This window comes from Erinaceus europaeus, chromosome 4, assembly GCF_950295315.1.
Source record: "Erinaceus europaeus chromosome 4, mEriEur2.1, whole genome shotgun sequence".
Lineage (NCBI taxonomy): Eukaryota > Metazoa > Chordata > Mammalia > Eulipotyphla > Erinaceidae > Erinaceus > Erinaceus europaeus.
The window spans coordinates 21,112,566-21,136,961 of NC_080165.1; the positions used below are offsets into that span (position 1 = coordinate 21,112,566).

At 58.4% G+C, this 24,396-nt stretch overlaps 3 protein-coding genes across 6 annotated transcripts in view; 2 read left to right on the top strand and 1 right to left on the bottom strand.

Annotated features, from left to right (window-relative positions):
* The first annotated feature begins 254 nt into the window (after positions 1-254).
* GGA1 (golgi associated, gamma adaptin ear containing, ARF binding protein 1) lies at positions 255-21,963 on the top strand. Of its 3 annotated transcripts, none has more exons than XM_060188941.1 (18): positions 271-534; positions 989-1,483; positions 3,316-3,400; positions 4,984-5,059; positions 6,251-6,349; positions 7,182-7,305; positions 8,081-8,181; positions 8,696-8,776; positions 10,005-10,145; positions 10,225-10,306; positions 11,038-11,145; positions 11,729-11,881; positions 14,308-14,372; positions 14,559-14,713; positions 14,880-15,073; positions 16,169-16,338; positions 16,457-16,567; positions 16,656-17,646. In XM_060188941.1, exons 2-18 carry the CDS (start codon positions 1,414-1,416, stop codon positions 16,764-16,766), a joined length of 1,926 nt encoding a protein of 641 aa, XP_060044924.1. In that variant the 5' UTR covers positions 271-534; positions 989-1,413; the 3' UTR covers positions 16,767-17,646. The 3 variants fall into 3 exon arrangements, with proteins under 3 accessions (XP_007519401.2, XP_060044924.1, XP_060044925.1); XM_060188942.1 differs by lacking the exon at positions 16,656-17,646 and adding an exon at positions 21,594-21,963 and having other exon boundaries at positions 273-534; XM_007519339.3 differs by lacking the exon at positions 989-1,483 and having other exon boundaries at positions 255-534.
* Positions 21,711-24,030, bottom strand: LOC132538189 (uncharacterized). Its single transcript, XM_060190781.1, has 2 exons — positions 23,705-24,030; positions 21,711-21,930 (listed from the first exon to the last, which is right to left on the bottom strand). The coding sequence occupies exons 1-2, from the start codon at positions 24,028-24,030 to the stop codon at positions 21,711-21,713; spliced, it is 546 nt and encodes a 181-aa protein (XP_060046764.1).
* Positions 23,934-24,396, top strand: part of LOC103110168 (chronophin) — a 33,390-nt gene continuing 32,927 nt past the window's right edge. For both annotated transcript variants that reach the window (XM_060188940.1, XM_007519337.3), the window contains exon 1: positions 23,934-24,068. In XM_060188940.1, coding sequence (XP_060044923.1) covers positions 24,010-24,068 — 59 coding nt within the window. In that variant the 5' untranslated portion in view covers positions 23,934-24,009. The remainder of the gene's footprint in view (positions 24,069-24,396) is intronic.

Sequence of the window (24,396 nt, forward strand, 5' to 3'; positions counted from 1 at the left end):
AACACAGTAAGCATAAACTTGTAGTTGGCCATTTCCCAAGTGCCAAGCCATCGCCCTTTTAAGACGCCCCGCCCCTTCCGCCTAGAAGAGGAAGTGCCCGCTCAGCACTCCGGAAATGACCTCAAAGCCCCTCAAAAACATGGACGTCGAGCTTCCGTCCGGAAGCTGTTACAGGCAGCTCCATGACGCACAACGACTTAGAGCGTCCCGTGGGGTTTCCATGGTACCGCCCTAGGCCCCCAGTCCCTCCGCTTCCTCTCCCTCCTGAGCGCAGTGAACGTGAAGGCGGGCGGCGGGTCCCGCCCGCGACGTAGACGCGGCTCGGGGAGGAGCTGAGCGAGCCCCAGCTAGTCTCTATGGTGCCGCGGAAGCGCCTCTTCTGCGCGTCGGGGAGGACGTCGCCCCTTTAATCGGCGGAGGGCGGCACCGAGGAGCTCCCGCGAGAGCGGCGGGGGGCGGGGGGCGGTGCCGAGGCCGGGGGCCCGTGGCGGATGGAGCCCGCGATGGAGCCGGAGACTCTGGAGGCGCGAATCAGTGAGTGTCCAGGAGGGGCGCGGGCCGGACCGGAACCGGAACCGGAACCGGGGGCACTAGGCGTGCCTCGCGGAGGCGGGGTACGGGGCGCCCCCTCCTCACGCCCCGCCCCCGGCCCGGGAGTGGCGGCACCCCGAACTGTCCCTTCCGACCCTGGGGAGAAAGGACACCCGGGCGGCGGGCGGCCCTCCCCTGCCACCCTTGGGCCGCCACCCCGGGAGAGGGGCGCCTGGACCCCGTGGGTCGCGAATTCACTTCCTGCCCCCTGCGAGGGGCGACTCCCTCCTGTCTGTCCCTTGAGCGCGCTGCTGCCTTCGCATTTGCTCCTTCCGGGTCCAGGAAGGGAGGCCCCAGCCCCCGAGGTCTGGGCACACAGTGAGAAACCCAGCAGGCTCGGGCTGAGCCCGTCTCAGATTCCTAAGTGATTTCTGATTCTCTGTCGCTTCCCGCACAGGGCTCAGCTCCTCACACCACACTCCACCCTGGCGGAGCTTCTTGCAGACCCTCCCTGTGCCCCTCTTCCCGTCTGCTCTGACACAGCTCCCTGCTGCTGAGGCTCAGGGTCCTGCACGCCCTCCAGCCCGGCCCCGTCCTGGGCTCTCAGCTCCCTCTCCTGGACCGGGCCTTGCTTCTCCATAGGCCAGTGGCAGTGCTGTCCCACGTCCTTCCTCCCGACAGGCCCCTTTCTGTGCCGGGCACACAGAAAGGCCCTTGGGTCCGTCGTCAGCTCAGCACCTTGACCCCCGGCACGCCAGTGAGCTGTGCAGGGTGATCCGGGGGGCCTGGCCAGTCACCCTGAAGCCAGGCTTGAACAGGGCGGAAACCCTGATTCTGGCCCCAGAACTGCACTGTCCCCAGGGACGCTTCACCAGCTGGCTGATGCCAGGGAGGGGTGGAAGGTGGCCCTCAGTGACTGTCAAGGCTGTTTTGAAATGCCACAAGTGTCCAGGTCTGTGCAGCAGCGTGGGAGAGTGGGAAGGGCTGTGGCTGACAGATGGACAGGAGCAAGACTCCATCTCTGGGTGATTCAAACCAGATTCTGGTAGAACAGCAGTGGGGTCCTGGGTCATTTCAGGATGTGAGCTGAGACTGAAGTGGCGGGGTGACCAGGTCAGCAGGGGGCTGGACCCCAACAGGGACTGAAGTTGCCTTCTCTTTTCTTTCCCTACTGTGCCTATTCAAACTTGGGCGTTTGTCCCTTGTGGCAGTTGGAGATGAAAAGTAGTTTCTTTGGGGCTAAGTGATGACATTGTCACCACTGTGGGATGACCGGGTGATGGTCACCCCCAGTTGTGAAATTCCTCCCTCCCTCAGCAGCAAAGTCTTTGCCTTGAAGGAGGTGAGGGGTGGGGGGTGAGGCTGGAGGGGTGAGCACATCCCTGGACCCAGAAGCCTTTGCTCTTGAGTCAGATGTGGGGACAAAGCTGATGTCCCATGTGCCGCTGCTGCTTCCTCACTGGCCCTGACTCAGGCTCTGGAGCCAAGGGCTCGATCCTCACTCAGTCATATGAGTTTGACATTTAAAAGACTTCCTGTTTTAGGGTCTCCCCCCACCCCGAGCCAGGTGTCCCTGGGCAGGCAGTGCCCAGTCCCAGTCTACCCTCCCAGTCCAGACCGGTGCTCACCCACCCCAACCTTGGGGGGCGGGGTGCTGGAAGAGGGAGCTGTCCTCAGGTTTCCTGGGTGGCGGCAGGGGAGAATTTGCTCCCTTCAGCTGTGCCTTCCTCAGAGCCGCCAGTGTGTCCCCCCCACCCTATGCTCCATGCCGTTTCCCCCGCTGCTCTTCCTCGAGCCCTGTCGCACCAGTACACAGCTTTCTCACTTTACTCGGTGGCAGTCTCACTTTGGGCTCCGGGCTCCAGGAGGGCAGGGGTTGGGTCCCATTCCCCTGCTGCCTGCGGGGTACGGGGGTTCTGGGAAATTTTGTGGACTCCTTGACTGTTCCACCAAAGAAGGGTAGAAGAGCTGGCTGTCTGCCTGCCTGCCGCTCCACCTGAGCCTGACTCCCCACAGCCACCGCTGCCCACAGCTGAGCCCTCACTCGTTCACTTGTCAGTGAGATGAGGGTGCACAGAAGTGGGTGGGGTGTGGTAAAGGTCAGGTCCAGGGGACACAGCACAGAGCTGACCCAGCGGCACCAACCCAAACAGGACTGGGAGTTAAGGAGCGCGTCCTCGAGAAGGTGATAGCTTCAGAGCTGTGCCCAGCATCATAACATCTGCACTCCTCACGGGGCCCTTGTCTGCTTGTGCTGTTCCCTACAGCTCTTCCCACTCTCACGGCCCCTGTGCTGTTAGGAAGCTGGCTGGCCCCAGCTCTCTGGGCCCCTCCCTGGCCCCAGGCTCAGTGGATCCCTCTGCCCCATTGTACTGAGCACCTGCTTGCCCCTGGCATGCTGCCCAGCTCCACAAGGGCAGACCTGTGGTCTTTTCCTTGCCTCTGATCTCTTAGCGTGGGTTCCAGGAGAACTGTGGGGACACCCTTCAGGAGCAGAATTGGGAGGGGTGTACGGGTATGCAGCCAAGGGTGGGGCTAGCAGGAGTTGGGGGACAGTTCCTGAGCACCTTCTCTAACAGAAGCCCTTCCAGAAAGCTGTGAGGAGCAGTTGGGCGGGAGCACACCCGAGATGAGCTCTTGGTCCTGAGGCCGATGGGAACCTGTCTCCGGCACACTCTCTTCCCGCCATAGAACAAAGGCTGCTGCCAGCGGTGGGGGGCAGGGGGTGGGTGAAGCAGGGCTCCCTTCCCGGGCCACAGTGGCCTTTCCCTGTGTCTCTCACAGACAAAGCCACGAACCCCCTGAACAAGGAGCTCAACTGGACTAGCATCAACGGCTTCTGTGAGCAGCTCAACGAGGACCTGGAAGGGTAGGTGGCTTCTGACGCGGCTGCTCACATGCTCAGTGGACGGCGTCACATGCCAGCTGTGACTCTCCTGCCACTGTGCCTGCACATGCCCAACTAGGGCTCAAACCTGAAGCCTCTGGGTGCAGGTTTCACCCTCCACCCAGTGGGCCAACACTCTCTATGTTCGCAAACTCCTGGGAGAGGAATCTCTCTCCCAGGGGCCGGCCCTGTGCCACCCCCACAGTGGGCCTTCTGGACCCATTTCACAGGTGAAGGGACTGGGACTCAGGGACTCAGCAGTCATCCCAAGAGTTCACAGAGGAACTATAGTAGTTCTGAACTTGAGCGAGCCCAGGCTGGTCTGTGGGGAAGTACTGCCGACTGCCCAGCTGGCAGGACAGGAGCCCTGCAGTACCCGGTCACATAGCACGCTCATTAGAAAGGCGTGTGCTAAGCTGCGCTGGGTTTGGACTAGACCGTGGGGTGACTATCGGGGGCTCAGCTCAGTTTGCGTTGGCTCTATTACGCCCGTGTGGGTGTGAGTCCCATAGCCCCTGTGAGCTGGGTTGCCTTGAGCAAGTCATGGAAGGCCCTCGAGCCTCCGTTTCTTCAACTCCAATGTGGGGGAGATGGCGGCGCCCACTCATAGGGCTCTGATGGAGGCGAGGTGGGAACCGCACGTCAGGTGCTGCCCGTGCACTGTGCTCTCACCAGTGCTGGGCCTGGAGAGCTGGCAGGGAGGTGGTGAGATCGCCTTTGCTGTACGCCTCAAGTTCCCAGTGAGCTCTGCCCAACTTCCTTTTTCCTCCTGTCTTTCTATTAGATTTTATTTATTCGTTTATGAGAGAGAAAGAAAAAGAGAACCAGACATCATTTTGGTACAAGTGCTGCCAGGGATCAAACTCAAGACCTCACGCTTGAGGGTCCAGTGCTTCACCTGCTGCTCCACCTCCTGGACGACACAGCCCAGCTTTGAATACAAGCATGTTCATTTTTTTTTTTTTTTGCCTCCAGGGTTATTGCTGGGTCTGGGTGCCTGCACTATGAATCCACTGCTCCTGGAGGCCATTTTTTCCCATTTCGTTGCCCTTGTTGTTGCTATTGTTATGGTTGCCATTGATGTTGTTGGATAGGACAGAGGGAAAGACAGAGAAGGAGAGAAAAAGATAGACACCTGCAGACCTGCTTCACCGCCTGTTAAGTGACCCCCTGTATGTGGGGAGCTGAGGGCTCAAACCAAGATCCTTATGCTGGTTGTTGTGCTGTGCGCCACGTGCGTTTAACCCACTGCACTCCCGCCCGAACCCCAGTGCAAGCATGTTCTTCTCCCAGACCCTTGGAGGCTGTGGTCATGTCTGTACTTGCCTTGGTGTCGAGCTACCCAGGAGCCCTGCAGAAAGTTCTCAATGAGTCTGGCTGGGGACTGAGCACGCCTTCTGAATGTCGCTGGCCCTCTCCCCCCCCCCCCAGCCCTGCTCTTCCCCGTTTTGCCCCTCTGATCTGAGATAGGGCTGGGCCTTCCTGCGCCTGCGGGCTGCAGCCCCTTTGGCTCCTAGCGGCCTGGGGCTCCCCAGCTAGCTTGGCTCTGCTCTTCCCTCACCCAGGCCTCCACTAGCCACCCGGCTGCTGGCGCACAAGATCCAGTCCCCGCAGGAGTGGGAGGCCATCCAAGCCCTGACGGTAAGAGGGAGACAGCGGATGCTATTTGGTCCCCAACTGTATGGGAGATACCAGGGAAGACCAAGACTGAGGTTGTGGGGGTCCCATCAGGCTCCTCCCTAACACCTGAGAGAGTTGTGCCAGGATAGCCTAGAATAGGCTCCTGAGCCCCACACCCAGACCCTGCACATTGAACCTCCTGCTAGAAGGAAGCCCCCAGGGCCCAGGAGCTCCCCACCCAGCTGAGCAGGCTGAATCTCGACTCCTTCGGCATCTGCAGCCAGGAATCAGCCTGCTTATAAAGCTTGGTGCTTGGCAGGCCCACCCTTGCCCACCAGTGGGCTCCAGACACAGGCCGGCACTGCCCTTCCGGGCCATGCAGGGCAGTGCCTGGGCCCAGCCAAGTCAGCAGAGAGGAGTAGGACGTGCACTGCACCCACCCGTCCAGCAGAGCTGACTTTAGTTTTCCTTCTAGTGGTGGCGTTTACTTTCATGATCTCTTCCTTTAGCCAGAGCACTGTACTGCTCAGCTCAGCTCTGACTTTTGGGGGCCGGGGGTAGAACCAGGGCCCTTCAGAGCCTCTGGCGTAAAAGTCTACTGTGAAACCAGTGCTGCCATCTACGTGGTATTTGCTTTCTTAGTGTCCTTTTGGGCTTTGTTGTTGTTGCTGCTGCTGTTATTTATTGTAGAACCTGGGCCTCAGGTATGCATGGCTTCACAGCTCCAGGCCACTTTTTCATTCTGACAGCAAAAGAGGGAGAGAGGGAGAAAGAACACACAGGCTGCACACATGGCGAGGCAGGGCCCTGCCCAGTGAGCTATGGCTCTGCTCCTGTATGTTGTTGTTCCTCAAATATATACAAGTCTTAGCATTTCCGTTACATAGCTCAGGATTAGGTAAAAGGACGGTATCTGTGTAAGACAGTCCAACAAGTAAGTCAAAGAAGACCATTTATGTGTGGCGCTCAGATGTGGCCCAGCCATATAGGAGTGGGGTCCCAGAGTGGGGCATCATCTGGCCTTTGTAGTAGCTCTGCCCTTCCCTGCAGTGTACTCAGCCTCAGGGACCTCGGAGGAGCTCAGTCTTCTGCCCCTCACAAGTTGCTGCTCCCTCCTTCAACACCTGTCCTTGGCTTTCTGGTTCCGGACTGTAGTGGGAGTCTCCTTCTGCAGCTTCCAGGGGCCCCCTCACCCTGTACCCCACCCCCCAGGTGTTGGAAACATGTATGAAGAGCTGTGGCAAGAGGTTCCATGATGAAGTGGGCAAGTTCCGTTTCCTCAACGAGCTTATCAAGGTCGTGTCTCCCAAGGTGGGTGTCCCCAGCAGGCTCAGGCCTGCTGTCAGGTGGGATTTGCGGCAAGAGGAGCCCCAAGGTCAGAGCCACTGTGGGGCTCCCACTTCCACCACCACTAGGCTCCTGACCCGGTGCAGACATGGCATGTCTCCCTGTGCCCTCAACCACCACTGAGTCTGGGGCCGCAGGGGTTTCTGGGAAGAGCTGCCCTGCATGGGGGTGCCAGGGAGACCCTCTCCTGTGTGGGATATCCACCTCACACAGCAGGCCTAGCAGCAGTGCCCATCTAAGCTTCCTTTGTCTCTGCCTGCACAAATAAAGGTCAGGCCCCCAAAGCCGAATGCTGGAGCTACACTCTCACCGGGCCTGGGGGTTCTCCCAGACAGCGTGAGAGTTGTTAGATGCCCTTGGCTGAGAGCCATACCCATGCCCCTTGCTTGCTCCACCTGTCCCTTGCCCTGAATGGCCCATCTGTGTCCCCATCTCCACCAAGATGACTGCTAGGGAGCCACGTTTCTGCTGGAGGACTGTGCCCAGGCAGGACAGACCCACAGCTGCCTCTGAGGGCTCCTGTCCCCTGGGGTTACAGAGCTGAGCCAGCCTTCCCCCAGACTGACAGTTAACAGATACCAGGTCTGCTTTCTCACCATGGTGTCACCTCTGCCACCCTCCACCGAGCAGGTGGGGAAGCTGAGACACAGGGCTGGCACCACTGGTGAGCAGCAGGGCTAGGGAGAGTGCTGTCTGTACCAGACTGGGTGAAGGCCCTCTAGGCCAAAGGGGTCCCGGCAACAGTGGCTGGGCCCAGACAGAACAAAAGGCCTCCTCCTCCTCTCGGTCCCTGAAGTACCTGGGCTCTCGGACGTCAGAGAAGGTGAAGAATAAGATCTTGGAGCTCCTGTACTGCTGGACGGCGGGCCTGCCAGAAGAGGTGAAGATCGCAGAGGCCTACCAAATGCTGAAGAAGCAGGGTGAGGCTCAGCAGGCCCTTGGAACTCCTACAGCACGCCTAGCTACTGACATCATCAGCATCATTAGCTAGAGCACTGTTCAGCTCTGGCTTGTGGTGGTGGTGGTAGGGATTGAACCTAGGACCCCAGGCATGTGCTGTTTCCCCAGCCATCCAGTGGGGCTTTTCTGTGACTCTGCCTGGGGTGACTTTGTGTAGAGAGAATGTGACTTTAGTCAGGCTTCAGTTCCAAGAGAGTTTTTCACCCAGTAGCCTCAAAAGCACCACCCCAGAGACTGAGATAGCAGAGTGCATGCCTTGCCGTGCATGTGGCCCGCTCTGGAACCCCAGCACTACAGCAGAATGCCACAACACCAGAGGAAGCTCCAGGAAAGCTTTCCCTTTCTGTCTCTGAATCCCAATTCATGGAATTGAGTAGAATCATGCATATTAAAGACTCAGCCCCACCCCACCCCCCAAAAAAATGTCTTCCTAGGTTCTATCTCTACACCATCAATAGACCTAAGCTGTGCTCTGGTTTAAAAATATATATATATATATATATATATATATATATATATATATATATGTATGTATGTAGTGCCTAGCCCTTCCCATACACCATTTGTTATGGTGGATATCAGGCTTGGTTTGCTGGCTTAATGGAGGGCAGAACCAGAGAAAACTGCCCGCCCCCTGCCTTCCACGCTCCCTCCGTTGCCCACCCCCAGCCCCACCTCACACCCCTCCCTGGACTGGGCCCTTTGGACAACTTCCCTGCCACCTGTCTGCTCTAGGCATCGTGAAGTCAGACCCCAAACTTCCAGACGACGCCACCTTCCCGGTCCCTCCCCCACGACCCAAGAATGTGATCTTTGAGGATGAGGAGAAGTCCAAGGTGAGGCTCTGCCTGGGCTGGAGGGTCCAGGGTTCCAGCCCTAGCGGCTCACACTGAGCACAGCCAGTTAACCGCACTTGCTGTGTGCAGTCTGCCACAGGAGCCCCACTTCTGATGCAGAGGCCTGACGAGCGCCCCTTTGTCTTCAGGCCTTGGCCCTTTCTGCCACGTTTCACTGGCACTTGTTGAAGAAGTGTGGACTCACAGGCAAAGAGTGCACGGGCAAAAGCTCTACTCAGCCACTGTTGAGTTGCTGGCATGTCCTTCCAGAAGGTCTCACTCTTTAGCCATGGTGATAGAATGCCAGGCTCCTTCTGTCAAGAATGTCTTCCTGCCATGCCTAGGGAGCACTGACTGTCGAGTCTTAGTTGTCCGGAGGCCAGCCCAGGATGTGTCAGTATTCCAGAGTCTAAATAGCTGCATCTGGGTCCACAGCCAAGACAGGGGAGCCAGGAGACCCAGGCCTTCTCACCAGCCTGCTTCTTGTGTCGGTCACACCCTTCTGTGTCTGCAGATGCTAGCGCGCCTGCTCAAGAGCTCCCACCCCGAGGATCTCCGGGCGGCCAACAAGCTCATCAAGGAGATGGTGCAGGAGGTGAGTGTGGAGCAGGGAGGGGCTTGTGTCTGTGTATTCGAGAAGCCCTATAGTGACGCCATGAGCGGAGGTTACACCAGAGAAAGGGACCGTCCCTGTGGGGGGGAGCCCACTGGGTGCCGCCAGGACCACGTGCTGAGGGAAGTGCCTCCTGATGACTGAGACGGCTGCTGTCTGCTCAGTCACATCCCTCTGTGCAGAGACTTACGGCCTCTTTCGTGAAAACCGGCAATAAGTCGGTGTATTTAGCTGTATTTAACAGGATACTGTTGTGAGAATGTTATTTATTTAAAACATCTAAGTTATGTGGTCTGGGAGGTGGCGAAGTGGATAAAGCATTGGATTCTCAACCATGAGGTCCAAATTCAATCCCCAGAAGCACATGCATGAATAAATAGGTAAATTCTTTTAAAAAAAAGTACAAAGTTGGAAAAATATATATCTAATTTATTATGTTTTACTGAAAGAGATACAGAGAGAAAGACCAGAACACTGCTCACCTCTGGCTTGTGGTGGTGCTGGGGATTGAATGTAAGACCTTGGAACCTCAGGCATGAAATTGTTTTGTATAACCACTATGCTGCCTCCCCAGACCCTGAGAAAATGCATTTAGATATGGTTATATTTGCATATGTCTATAAGTAATATACGTGTAGTAAGTATGTAGCGTCTGAGTGCATGCAGAAACTTTTCATTGATAAGGTGAAATCACCGGAGCTGGGCCCTGGTACCCTGGGTAGAGCTCACATGTTACTACATGCAAAGCCCCTGGTCCCACCTGCAGGGGAAGCTTCACAAGTAGTGGAGCTGTGCTGCAGGTGTCTCTCTCTTCCTCCCCTCTTCTCTACTGCCACCTCTTCCCCCACTTCTGTCTGTCAAAAGAGCAAGCAAGAAAGGAAGGGCCATCAGAAGCAATGGAGTCATAGTGCAGCACTAAGTTCCCCTGAAAAGAAAGTCACCGAGAAAGGTTGCGGTTCAGAGAGGGCAGAAGGCCTCTGAGGACGCACTTTACGCTCCTGTGGTCATCTCCAGGGCAGACCCCTGGGGAGGAGGTGCATCAGTGCCACAGGGTGAGTGCGACAGGCACTTCCTGCTGCAGCCTTCACGGCACAGGGCTCTCTTGGCATAAAAAGCCCTGTCACTGGCCTAGAGGGCTCTGTGGGCGGGGTAGACCCAAGCAGCCCCCCTCACACGCCCCTCAGCAGCCTTTGTGTGCCTCCTGCTGCAGGACCAGAAGCGGATGGAGAAGATCTCGAAGCGGGTGAGTGCCATCGAGGAGGTGAACAACAACGTGAAGCTGCTGACAGAGATGGTGGTGAGCCACGGCCAGGGCGGCGCAGCGGCCCACAGCAGTGAGGAGCTCATGAAGGTGTGCCCACCATCCCCGCCCCACCCCTGCCTGCTCCGGGCCCCCAGCTGGCCCTGACCACCCACCCCACTGCCCCCAGGAACTGTACCAGCGCTGTGAGCGGATGCGGCCCACTCTCTTCCGCCTGGCCAGTGACACTGAGGATAATGACGAGGCCTTAGGTGAGCCCAGGCAGAGTCCCTGCCCCCCACCTCTTTCCCCATCTTGCCAACTCTGCACTTGGAAGGAGCTACCACCAGGGGGCCCCCTTTGCCAGCGCTGACCACGGGCCTGCCTGCATTAGAGCACCTGTTGCCCACTGGCTGCACAGGAGGGAGACTTGTCTCTGACTGTAGCCGGAGCTCAGGGACTGGCCTAGATGACAGAGCTGCGTCAGAATCAGGACAGGGCCTCTGTCACGTCAGCTGCTCCTCGCCGTCTGCTACCTCATCAGCCAGGGCTGCCTGGGCAGCAGCCGCACTCATCCAGCAGTTCCCCAAACCCTTCCCCAGCACCCAGATTCCTCAAAGCCCTGGCCACCGAGGGAGACAGGCCATTTAGGGCCGTGTAACTAGGCAGTGTGTACCCTTGGTGCCTGGCAGAGACCAAAATGACACAAGCCATATATTCATGGAGCTTGTTGCCTGCTGAGAGGCTGAGAGGAGACAAACAGTAAAACAGCTTAGGGGAGCCTGCCTGTGGCTTCTGGGGAAAGACCTGAGGGCAGGAGGGGTGAAGCTCTGCAGAGAAAGGGGTGCAGAACTGGCCCAACAGCCAGCAGGACAAGCACCCATGGGACAGTGTGGTGCAGATGGTGGATGCAGGGAGGTAGCAAGATCCTCACACAGGGCAGGGGTGGACACGGCATGCCTGTCTCCATCCAGCCTGGCCTCTCTCCTCCTTCCTGTTCCAGCGGAGATCCTGCAGGCCAACGACAACCTCACCCAGGTGATCAACCTGTACAAGCAGCTGGTACACGGAGAGGAGGTGAATGGCGACGCCACGGCTGCTTCCATTCCCGGTGAGGAGGGGCCCACAGTTTGGGATGCACCCAGACAAAACCAGGGCTGCGGCTGCTGGGCTGAGCCTGGCCCCTTAAGACAGAACAGGGAGCTGGGGACAAAGTCTATGCCAGGCCTGCAGTGTGGAGACCCGGGGAAGGGGCCAGGAGACGACAGCACAGACTGAAGAAGGGAGGTCTTTCATCAGGCAGGTGTGTCACCCCGGAGCTTGGTTATTAGGAGACGAGAGAGAGGGTTTGCCACATCAGCGTCTCACAGGCAACAGTGCCTGCCCAGGGGGACCGCAGGAGAGGTCAGAATCAGTGCTGTTGGGGTACAGTGGGCATGGGCACTGTGCAGAAAAGTAGAGGTTAAGCAGGCCATAAGGGGTGAAGGCACGACATCACCCAGAAAGGGGAGAGGCTTTCAGCAGAAGGGGCTCCATGTGCTTGAGAAACAGCCTGGGGGACAGATTCTGGCCTATAGACGTGTGTGGCCAAGGAGGGGGAGTTGAAGGGCTATGAAAAGACAAGAAAGTGGGGGGACAGTTTTCTGCTGCCCGCCCCCTCCCCCAGTATTGCCTAACTCTTTTCTCCACCCCAGGTAGCTCTTCAGCCCTGTTGGACCTCTCAGGCCTAGATCTGCCTCCCTCTGGCACCACCCACCCAGCCATGCCACTGCAGCCTGGCAGCCAGGCCAGTCCTGAGCAGCTCAGCTCCGCAGTCTCTCTGCTTGACGATGAGTTCATGTCGCTGGGTGAGGAGGGGGCCAGGCCTGGAAGAGGGCGGTCAGGTGGGGTGATGCCCCAGTCAGCATTTCTCCCACTTCGGGACGTGGGGGTGGGTGTCATGCATTGCACAGCTGAGAAGGCCGAGGCCCGGGGACATGGCATCATTACTGTGAAGTCCCATGTACAGTCAGGTAAGGCTGCTGGCCTCTGGCTAGACCTGATGAGCCAGCCGCACCTAGGCTCTGGTGGGTCAGGGAAGACAGAGGAGTCTGAATTAGCACATGGAATTGGGAGCTGCCCAGGCAAACATTCAGCTCTTTCCCCACCACTGAGAGGAAGAGAGGGGCAGCATAGGGCCCCACAGCTCCCTCTCTGACCCCTAGCTCGTGCTTGGCCAGGCCCGCCACCACTCCCAGGCAGGGGCTGGACTCACCCAACAGGAAGAGCCGAGGGGCCCAGCCCACCAAGCAGCTTTCAGGTTTCCTCCTTTCTCCTGAAGGCAGCCACCTCCTCTGAGCTTAGACACAGGAGCTAGGCATCCCATGACCCCCACAGCCCTGAAGTCACCCATAGCAGAAGTGGCGAGTCTTTGTCAAAGGATGCTCCGAGGATGTGCTGGGAAACTACTGGGCTGCTGGAAAAGTCATGGCGGATGTTTCTATGTTTTTCATAGAAAAACATGCAAAAATGAGTCAGGACTTTTCCAACAACTCAGTAGCTTAGGGGCCCCAAGGCAGACTGTGCTCTGTGAACTGGGTCTGAGACAGAGACCACACCTGACAGGCCTGAGTATCTGGAGAAGCTGTAGGTTGGGGCAGTGCTGTCCCCACACTCTACCTCCACCCACCATGATACCTGGCAGTGCCCTCCTCATCCCCATGCAGAAGCGTGGCTCAGAAAGTGGCTGACTCGTCCTGGGGGGACCTGAGGGCTCAGTTGGGGCACTAGGTTGAGTCTCTCAAAACTCTGACTCAGTGTCTCCACCTGAGAGAGGAGCAAACACTTGGAGCTGGGAGAGTGAAGGACAGGGCGTCACTCCCCATCAGGTTCCTTCCTCAGAGGGGCTGCCCCCCAGCTGCCCCCCCCCACCCATCTGGCCCCTTTGCACCCAGAGCCAGAGACCGGGAAAGAGACCCTGTTCTCAGAGTGGATAAGAATTGGCCAACGAGAGAAAACTCACACCAGCTCCAGTTGTCCCAGGGAGCCAGGAGGCAGCAGCCTGGCTGGGTAGTTGGGTGTGCGGCCCAGCCCCAGCCCTGGCCCCAGCATGTAACTGACAAAGCCACCTCCTCTGAGAATCGAGGTATGCTGTGCACTTCCTGTCTTCCGGTGGCTTCATGAAGCAGAGACCTGAGCCTCCAACTTCCTCTGGTCTCTTCTCAAAGGCAAGAACGTCTGGGAACTGGAACTGGAAGTGCCAAAGCACCACCCGCCTCAGGAAGGGAGGGAGGCTCGGGCTCCCCCTGAGGACTGACCTGCATCTGGCCTCCATGGCTGGGATGGGAGCACTAGGGACGGGCATGCCATGTGGAATGTGGACGTGTCTGTCAGAGGTGCCCGATACTCGATACTATCAGGTGCTGTGTCTGCCCGCTGGCTAACCACAGCCCTGCAACAGCCATGCTGCCGTTTCTGCACTAAACAGAGGCGGAATCCAGAGGTTGTCACCATATGCCTGTCAGGCCACACTGGGTCCTCGTCCAGACTGCCAGTTTGTTGCAGCTGTGTGACCTTGAGCAGGCGACTTCACCCAGAGGAAGACCCAGCCTCACTGCCTGCCGCACCCACCTCTGCCTGCCACCCCTCTCCAGGCCAGACCTCCCCAGCTCAGGGCTTGACAACAGCAAGACATGTCTCCTCCTGGCAAAACTGGGGTGGATGCAGCTGGGGTGTGCAGAGACCAGGCTGGTCAACAGCCTGCAGGCTCGCCACAGGGCCCCCAAGTCCTCCGCTCTCAACTCACAGGAAGGATGGGGCTTCAGTCTGCACGGCAGACACAGCAGGCCAGGCTCCATTTGCCTGTGGGCATCAGATTCACCCAGAGCCAGATGTTGAGTGTGCCCAGGGTACTGACCCCAGCCTCCCTGAGCCTGCTGGGTCCTGTTCCCACCTTCCCTCTCCCCCCTACCCCCCAGTCCCACACTGGCTTCCAGCTGCCTACAGATGAGGAAAGATGAAAGTCCTGACTCTGGGTGAATTGGCTTCTGAGGGACAAAAGAGGAAGTGTGTGGGGCCTAGGGAATGGGCCGTGAGAATCTTTGGTTTCTACTTCTGCTCTGCCGCTGCTTCCCTCTGAAAGTGTGGTGTGGGGGTCCTCTTTTGAGCTAAGCCTTTAGGAAGGGTAAGGGGAGAACAGGAATCCCAAACCAGCACACAGTTGTCCCCCTTTGCACCCCCCACCTAGTGCCTTTGCCTGGGAATTCAGCTCCTTCATCTCCATCTTGCCCCTCAGGCCTCAGTGACCCCGCAGCCCCTGCAGGCCCAAGCTTGGATGGTGCAGGCTGGAACAGCTTCCAGGTAGGAGGGTCAGGGAAGGGAGGGCAGCTTGCACTGAGTGAAAGGGCTGTGTCCCACAGGGGACTTGGTCCCCTCGCTGCTGCTTGCCCTGATGTCCCCTGCAGGGAGGGGAAGGGGCCTGAAGGCAGCACCAGGGGATCCCTCCACCTTTGGGCACCTACCCACCTGCCTCTGTGTCGCCTGCAGTCATCTGAAGCAGCTGAGCCCCCCGCCCCCAACGCCGACAGCCGGCCTCCGGCACAGGCGCCCTTGCCAGTGAGCACCGGCCTGGACGACCTGGACCTCCTAGGAAAGGCCCTCCTGCAGCAGTCACTGCCTCCTGAGGCCCAGCAAGTGCGGTGGTAAGGGTGCCTTGACTGTCCTGGATGGGGAGGGGCAGCCGCCCAAGTGCTACCTGGCACCAAGCAGGGCACAGGGCCCTGTGAGGACCAAGCTCCAGGAGGCAGGGCAGGGCCACCTCTCTGGGCCACCACCCAGTCACATCTCCATGCACTGTCCCCCACCAAGGGAGAAGCAGCAGCCAGCGCCCCGGCTCACGCTCCGGGACCTGCAGAATAAAAGCAACTGCAGCTCAGCCGGCTCTGGAGCCACGGGCCTCCTGCACAGTGTGTCCCCAGAGCCCCCTGGACCCCTGCGGCAGCCTGCCCCGACTGAGCTGTCACTGGCCAACATCACTGTGCCCCTGGAGTCCATCAAGCCCAGTGAGTGGGCGGCGGGAGCAGTGCCCCGTTTGGGGTGGGGGTGGGCAGTGCTACCTCTGACCCTCCTGAGGCTCAGTTTCAGAACTACTCTAAACTCCAGCGTGGCACAGACAGGAGATACAGATAGATAGGTGTTAATTTCGTCTTATTTGGTAGGACAGAGAAAGAAATTGAGAGGGAAGAGGGAGGTAGTAAAGGAGAGACACCTGCAGGCCTGCTTCACTGCTTCACTCGGGAAACTCCCCCTGCAGGTGGGGAGCTGGGGCTTGAACCCAGATCCTTGCACACTCTAGTATGTGCACTTAACCAGGTGTGCCACCAGCCAAGCCCCACAGACAGGATTTTTTTTTTTTATCTTTCTATTTTTTTAAGACGAGACTTTTTTTTATCCCCGCTGGGTTATCTGGGGCTTGGGGCCTGCATGACGACTCTGCTGCTCCAGGTGGCCTTGGGCTTTTCTCTAGGGGAGCTGGAAAGGAGGGAAGAGACGGAGAGGCTTCCCTCCCAGGGGGCCTCAGAACACACAGCTTTGGGGTCTTCTCCCTTCCCTCCCAATCACCAAATTGAGCCGAGCTAAAGGCCCTGGTCCGAGCCTGTGTGTCCTTCCCCAGAAGGAAAGAGGCCCTCAGCAGCTGGTTGAGGCCACCCCTCGTACTATCGCCCCTAGTGAACCTGTGATGGTAGAGGGTGGCATGTGTTGGGTACCGCCTGGAGGTGGGGAGCAGTACCCTCTCTTCCCTGTAGGGAGGCCCCTGCAGCTCAGAAAGGCAGGGTGCATGGACTAGAGTCACACAGTGAGAATGTGACACCGGCTCACCCATAGCCTTGTCCGTACGCCAGGAAGCAGTCTTGGCACTGGGGGAGCCCTGCACTTCCTCAGCTCTAAGGTGGGTGTCTGGCCCCCACACTGAAACTTTACCAACCTTATCCAGGTGCCAGTTCACACGCCTGATGTCGCTGCCGCCCAAGTCAAGGCTGGGACCCACATCCCTGAATTTGTCCTTTTGTTCCCAGCAGAGGAGCGTGTGTCCAACATGAGCCTTCTGGCCTTCAAGCCTGGCACCCCTGCCCATCTCTTCCCTCCTCCCCTACCAGGCAGCATCTTGCCGGTGACCGTGTATGACCAGCATGGCTTCCGGGTCCTCTTCCATTTTGCTCGAGATCCCCTGCCTGGGCGCTCGGACGTGCTGGTGGTGGTAGTCTCCATGCTGAGCACCGCGCCCCACCCCATCCGCAACATCGTTTTCCAGTCAGCAGTGCCCAAGGTGCCACTGCTCTCTCTTCTCCTGGGGTGGGGGAAGGAAACCCACAAACAGCACCCCAGCCCCCAAGATGCCGGCCTATTTGCGCTGAGCACCAAGGCACCTGCCCCGCCCCCCGTAGGTAATGAAGGTGAAGCTACAGCCACCCTCGGGCACAGAGCTGCCTGCCTTCAACCCCATCATCCACCCCTCTGCCATCACCCAGGTCCTGCTCCTTGCCAACCCCCAGAAGGTGAGAAGCCCGGCTGGTGGGGCACTATTCTGGGTGGGGGCAGCCCCTTCTTCCCTCTGACCCTTTGCCTCCCCCATCCCTGCCCCAGGAGAAGGTTCGCCTGCGCTATAAGCTCCTCTTCACCATGGGCGACCAGACCTACAACGAGATGGGGGATGTGGACCAGTTCCCCCCACCCGAGACCTGGGGGAATCTCTAGAACAGAGAGGGGCTGGGGAGAGGAGTGGGCAGTGGGACTGGCCATTGTTTAGTCTGAGCGGGATACAGTGATGGCCCAGGACACCCTCCGTCCCCATGGCCATACACCCCTGGGCCAGGTGCTTCTCCCCTTGCCCCTGGGACCCCCCTCCCCAAGTGACTCTGCCTTCTCTATCCTGGCCCTCTCCCCTGCTGAGCCAAGCCCAGTAGGAGCTTGGGCCTAGGTTGACATAATTGGGGACTTTCACCCCCCAGGCTTCAAGGTGGGAGCCTGGAGCCAAGGAGGGCGGTGTGCCCTTGGAAGTACTTAGGGTTGTGGGGCAGAAGCATGGCCATCGGACAAGGGCCAGGACCTTGGACTCAGCCAGACCCCAGCCTGGGGGACGTCCTCCCCACCTTATGTCTCGTATGCCTTACGGGAAGGCCCAGCCATAACTTGGGGGGGGTCATGCTGGAGCCGGGGACAGGCTCAGGCCTCCTCCATAGGAATCGGGTGACTGGGGTTGACGCCTGCACCCCCAGCTGTTTGTACTTTGGTGTGTGGTTAGACTCTTTGCTTTTCTTTTTGAAGGGCTCTGTGGTCACTGGCTCAGGAGGCCCAGATGGGGGTCTCCATCCGTTCCTGCCCCCTCTTGAGGGGTCGCCCTCCACCCACTTAACCCCTTAGCTGTCAGTCTCCTGGGGGTGTGAGATTGTGTGACTGCTGACCCAGGGGACGTGCAGAGAGGGCTACCCCAGCTCAGGCTCTGGGGCCTGGGTCTCCCTGATCTGTGACCCCACTGGGGCCTCCTGTGGAGTCTCTCTGTGCATCTGTCCATAGGCAGAAGTGGGGTCACTGTGAGTGAGGAGTATTTATGGAAATAAACGTCTTTTTTCCTGGACCGGTTGCTCTCGTGACCCTTCTGTGGTGGAGGGTGAGTGTCGCCTGCAGACTTTTCTGCTCTGTTTTAGGAGATCTCTTGCTGCTTCCCCTTGCCACCACCCCAGGCCCTGCCCCGGAAGAGGCCCTGCTCAGGGACTTGGAGGCCTCACTGAGTCACCAGAGGGCCCAGGGCGGGCTCAGAGCCATCCCAGCTGGAAGTGAGAGGCTGCTGGGGCCTGCCAGGAGCCCCAGCTGCTACAGATGAGGGGAAGGCCCCTGGCAGCTCACAACTTCCTCAGCCCTCAGAATAACTGCTGTGCACCCCCATCTCCCAAGCCTGGCTTCTCTCCTGCCCTAGGGGAAGGTACCAGTCGCACCGCGACTGGAGAGATTAAGGACCTCCCCACCCCCCTTGCACCGCATAGAAGCCATCCTTCTTGTTGAGCTGGGGAGCTGGGGCCCACCTTGGGGAGCACCGAGGCCACAGAGAGCCAAGCAGTGTGGGGCGGGGCAGCAAGTCCTGCATGCTGAGGAGGGCTTCCTGCTCACAGAGGGCAAAGGCTGCCTGCCCTGCCGTTTATTTCTCCTCCTGCAGATGAGCAGCTCCTGAAAGACCCTGGGAAATCCTGCCTTTAGAAAACCAATTCCACTCTGGTTGTTTCCCAATCTGAACTTGGCTGCTGAACCCCTTTCCATAAATACCATGGAGACATGCTGGAGAACTGCCCAGTCCACTGGCTTTCCCGGAGGCCAGCACAGCCAGCTCCCCAGCTCGGGTACAGGGTACACTTCACTCACTCAGCAATGGGGGGGGGGTTCAAGTGTGCCCAGGCCACCCTGCACAGTGTTCCCCCACCTCACAGCCCAGTTATAGGGCTCCCACAGCCCTGCCCCCACCCTCTGCAGACGCCTGGTTGGAAGAAGGTTCTTCTGAAGGCAAGAGCACTGTGAAGAGGACTGTGCGGGACCACCGGCTGGGAGTCAGTCTGGGCCCCCAGCTGTAGGGTGTCTAAGCAAAGCACTTCTTTCTGTGCCCTTGTTTAAAAATGGGAGGTCTGCGACCTTGGAGGTGGCGCTGTCAGGCGCAGGGTCCCCAGGTCAATCCCCAGCATGCAGCGCAAATCCAGAGTGCTGCTCTCATTCTCTCTTCCCTCAATGACCAGTAATAAATCTTTAAAAAAAATTAACTCCCTGTGAGGCCTTTATGAGGCCCTAGGTTCAAACCCGAGAATTAGCCGCCCCCACTGCTGTTTGGAATGATCCAGGAAGCTAGAGACAAGGTGGTCCCTGCACTGCTTTTTGTTAGGTTTTTGTTTATTTCCCAGAGCACTGCTCAGCTCATGGCGGTGTGGGAGACTGAGCCTGGACCCTGGCTGCCTCAGGCATGAAAGTCTGCATAACCATTATGCTGCCTCCCCAGCCCTCCCTCTCCCTTCACTCTTTTTTTTTTTTTAAGATTTTATTTATTTATTCATGAAGAAAGGAAGAGAGAGAGAGAGAACCAGACATCACTCTGGTACCTGTGCTGCCTGGGATGGCATCAGGACCCCATGCTTGAGAGTGGAGGGCTTTATCCACTGCACTACCTTCTGAACCACTCCCTTCACTCCCTTCACTCCTTTGGCCGGCTTTCTTTCACTCGCTCCTAGTCCAGGTATCCAATTGTCTGTCTGTCCTTCCTGAAAATGCCTGGTCATCAGAGACCTCACAGCCTGACTCGGAGCCTGTGAGCCCGGGTCCCCACACGTACTGGTGCTCTTGCAGTCTTGGGGGGCCATTGCCCTACTAGACTCCATTCCCAAATACTGTGCAGCAGTGCGGACAGGCAGGGCAGAGCAGAGTGCCACACCAGAGACCTCGAGCCCGAGTGCTAGGCTGGTGTGCAGCATCCTCTGGCTTTTGAACTGTCGCCCTTCCCCCTCCACCCCAACACCTCATCCCCACCCCCACCACCTCCCAGGACCAGTGGGACTTCCCAGACCTCTGGCTTGTATTCCTGCTGCTGGAAACAGCAGCGCGGGTGTTTAAGGGGAAGGGTGAGGTGTGTGGGGCAGCCTGACCCCGGCCCTTTCCTTGATGCCCACCCCCTGCAGGCCTGCGTGCAGCCTCCTCCCTGGCCCTCACCACTGACCTGTGGAAAGGGGAAGCTGCACCCAGGGCCGCGTCGAAGTAGCAGTCCCGGGAGGTCTCCCGCCATCCCGGCACGTGTCGTGTGCCGCCGCCTCCCGTGTGCGCTCAGGGCTGGTGTCCTGCCTCCCCTGGGGGTGCTCAAGTCCCACCAGGCTCTCCTGGGAAAGCCTTTTAGCTCGAGGAGAAGACCTGACGGTTTGTAAAACTCCAGAAACCTCAACTCTGTGCCCAGTGGCTCTGGCAGAAAGCACCAGGACAGCCACAAACAAGCACTTTGTCACCGTGCCTAAAACAGGACGCCCTTGCCCCATGCTGCAGGCTCAGTACAGCTGACCCCAACCCCAGCACCTCGGTGCCCAGCCGCTGGTTTTCCTACCCACATCCTGCTCCGCTCCACCAGCAGACACTTCCCACACTGGCTGGTCCAGGGCTGCACACGCCACTAAGGCCCCTGTGGCCTTGGGCCACAGGTTCAGCGTGGGAGCAGAAACCCAGTGTCTGGAGTCTCCAGGCTCTAAGTATGCTGTCAGATCTGCTTGCTTTCTCTTTTTAAGGTCTGTTGGGGGTGAGGTGGTGACACACCAGATTAGCTGTATGCAGTACAGTGTGCAAGAACCCAGGTTCAAGCCCCTGGTCCCCATCTGCAGGGGGAAAGCTTCACAAGTGGTGAAGTAGAGCTGCAGGTGTCTCTCTGTCTCTCTTCCCTTCCCCTCTCAATTTCTCTATCCAATAATAAAAAGTTTTATAAATAAAAAATTCTTTTTAAAAATGTATAAAAATAAATAGGAAGCTGGGTGCTGGCACACCTGGTTAAGCACACATAGTACTATGTGCTTCGAGCCCTACTCCTCACCTACGGGGGGATGCTTCACAGTGGCAAAGCAGGTTTGCAGGTGTCTCTCTCCCTCTTATCGCCCCCCCTTCTCTAAATGTCTCTGTCCTATCAAAATAGAAAAAAAGAGAGAGAGAGAGAAAGCAAAAAATGGCCACCAGGAGCAGTAGAGTCATAATGCTGGCACCACCATCCCAAAAATAACCCTGGAGGCAATAAATATTATTTACAGAGAGAGAATGAAAGAGACCACAGCAACAAAGCTTCCTTCAGTGCATGGGGACCAGATTCAAACCGGGGGCACGGCTCATAGCCAAGCAGTGCACTATCCAAGTGAGCTGTTTGCCAGCTCTAAATAAATGGCTTGGCTTGCTTATGTGAGAGAGTTTCACATGAAGGAAGGAAAGAGGGCTGGGAGACAGCTCGCCCAGTACAGCACACACTGGCTGGGCGTCCCAGCCATCACATGGCAGCACCATGCAAAGAGGAAACTTGACAAGTGGTAGAGAAGTGTTGGGCGGGGGGCGGGGAGTGGGTGGAGGAGTCCAACAGAAGTCGAATTGTACTAAACACAAAACCCCAATGAAGACCTTGATGGAAAAAGGAGAGAGAAAGAGAAGCCAGAGTACAGCTCCATCATATGCAGCATACAGGATAGACGCAGGGGCCTCAGGGATGCAAGTCCTGTGTTCTAGCAGCAGGGTTCCTTCCCAGGCCACCAGATCTTCCTTTCTTGGCCAAACTACCCCAGGACCTCGGACCAGGATCCCTGGGGGCTGGATTCACATGGATGAAGTGACATATGTGTCCTTGGTGGCAAAGTGGTGCGGTGGGAACAGTGACAGTGATCTGAGCAGAGGACGTGCTACAGTACCATCAGCTAAGGCAGGAGTAAGGAAGAGGTCTGTCCACTCCTGATGCTGCAGGCTGAGTGAGTAGTAGGGATCAGGGCAGGCATTGCCAGACTCTGCACACGTCTCAGACAGGTGCCATTCTTTTTCCAGCTTTACTGAGACAGAAGAGGAGGCTCCAAGAAATGAACTATCTCACTCCAGAGCACCCAGCTAGGGAGAGGCTGAGCACACTCCCACACTCTGCTGTCGCTGGGCTGGAATCGAGTGTCAGGAGGGGTACACGTGGGTCACGGTGTTTTCTGAGCGCTCATGAATTAGGCTGTAAGGCCCAAAGGACTCAACAGGAGCTGGAGGACATCCAGGGCTGCCTTGGAGGGGGCCAGCCATGCCCTCAGGCCCTTTCAGCGAAGTGTGTTTAGTGGCTGGAGAAGGATGCTGGGAAGGGCTGGTCGGTGACTTCCTAGGTCCCTCTTCTGTGCCTGCAGTTCTAAAACATGTCCCCAAAGTTTACTGGTTGCAATATCTGAGTTCAGAAGTCTCTGATTACGACATCCTTTGAAGGAACAGCCTGTGATCAAACCTTTGAGTCTTCCAACCTTGTATGATTCAACATGCAAGCTTAAATAGACCTCTTTCCCAGGCGAGCAGTCCAACAGCCCCACCCTGAATCAGGCTGGACAGAGAAGAGCTGGCTGCCCCTCCCACGGAGGTGCCGGACCAGCTGGAGGGGAAGCCTGGAGCCAGGATAGGGGGCCAGTGCTGGGGTTACCAGATTGCATGGCTGGGTTTTTTTTTTTTTTTTTTTTCCCCTGCCACTACTGCTATCCCATGTGAACAGACCCTTCCCAGGCTGGAGCTGAGACTCAGGCCCAGGCAGCTTATAAGGGACAGAGGTAGAAGACAGACCTTGCCCTTGGGGACCTTCAGTAACATTGGGGAAGAGGACAGGCCCATGCCCAGCAAAATCTGGGCTGGAGGTGGGGCTAGAACAAGGTGGGGACACCATGGAGCCTGGAGGTGTCCCGGATAGCTGGAGTGTGGCACCTGATAGCATGTTGCCGGTGTCAAAGTCTCCCATTGCCTCCCACTGCATTCTGAATGCAGAGAAATGCACAAATAATTCCCGGGAGGTGGAGAATCCAGGACTAGAACCCAGACACTGCAAAACTCAGCCTCACCTTCTCAGAAGCAGTGTTTACAAAGAATTCTGGCAGTTTGGGAGGTGGTGCTGTGGGGCAGAGCACCATACTCGAGTGCATGAGGTCCTGAGTTCGACTCCCAGGGTGGCATACAGCACAGTGATGGCTCCGGTTCTCTCTCTCATAAATAAGTATATTAGTGAGTTTGCAAACGGCAATCTGGCATGTCCATCAAGGTATTCCCCAAGTCCTGCCCTTCCTAGAATCTCCCCCACGCTGGCCTGAGCCCCTGCTCCAGCAGCCTATCAGCCTTCAGTCATAGCTCCAAGTTTGCACAGGCTCCTGGCTGGGAGGCTTAGGGTCATTCACAGCCCCTGGGGGTGGGGGGTGGGGGAGTGTTTCCCAGACCCTCCTCATTCCATTTTGCGTGCCTTTGGGCATAGAGGGGCACCAGAGCCCATGCTGGACACTGGGGACAGACATGAAGCTCATCTGTACGAAGCTGGTGGACCAGCAATCCTCACACCAAAGCCAAACCAACCAAGCAAATGTTTTGGTTGATAACAGGTCACCCTACCTGCACCTTTCCCTCTCTTCCCACTTTGGGGTGGCTACCCTCACTCCAGGGACCAATTCAGAGTGAGGGGAACCTACCATTTACCAAAGTCTTAACTGTATGCCCAACTTTGTTTTGGAGGGTGGACCAAAGAGATGACCACTATGGAATTTGGGGTCTCGGAGGAGGCACCTGCGCATAGGTGTGAGCTTTGGGAGACGACACGCAGGCAGGGGTATGCCGTCCACTCTCTGGGCTGGGAAGGGTTAACAGCCATCAGTTACTACAAAAGGGATTCAGATTCCCAGGGGTTCCTCCGCGGGGACACAGCAGCGGCAGGGTGGCCCCAGAAAGCAAAGCCCCCAGCTCAGCTGGGGGGCAGGGGTGATCTCTAGGTCAAGGAGGCCAGGGTGTCTTTGGTGGGAGAGGGCCCGGGGGCCCAGGAGGCCTGGCCGGAACGTCGGCCGCACATGGACGCCTCTTGCCCCTGTAAGAGGGCAGCCGGATCTCTCACCTCCCGGGCCCAGGTCGGAGTGGGGCGGGGACCCGCGGCAGCAGCCGCTCACCTGCTTCCCGCCACCGGGCCGGGCGGGGCGGGGCCGGGGGCGGGGCCGCGCGCAACCTGGGAACCGGGAGGCTGCAGGCGCCGCGACACTTGCGGGGGCGGCCGCGGACGCGCTGGGGGCCCCGGAAGACCCGGGAGCGTGACCGAAGAAAGTTGGCGAGTGGAGCGAGCCGGGGGCGGGGGTGGAGCCGCGGGCAGGGGCGGCCGCGGGCCCAGGAAGCGCAGAGCGCCGCCCACCATCCCGGGCGAGAGCAGCGCGGCGGGCACTGCAGGCTGGGCCGGGGGTGCCGCGCCCGCGCCCCCAAGATGATGAAGAGGCAGCTGCATCGCATGCGGCAGCTCGCCCAGACGGGCAGCCTGGGGCGGTGAGTGCCAGCCCGGAGCCCGTCCCCACGCGGGGGGCGCAGGACTGGTGGGCGGGGGGGGCGGGGGAGAGACGCTGGCAGGACGGCCCCCCTCGGCCCGGCCTCCCTGGCCGCCCAGCCGGAGCCAAGAGCAGGCGCTAGCTCGGGGTGGGAGGGCATGGGGCCCCGCCACCCCGGACTGCAGGGGGTGCAGGGAGGAAATGCGCCTTGAGCGAGGAGGCTGCAAGTCTCTGCCTCTGCGGAGTGGACGGCCCTCTCTGGCCTCGCTTGTCCCCTCTGGACAATGGGGCCAGCGATCCGGGTCGGCTGCCTGGTGGGGGCAGGGGTA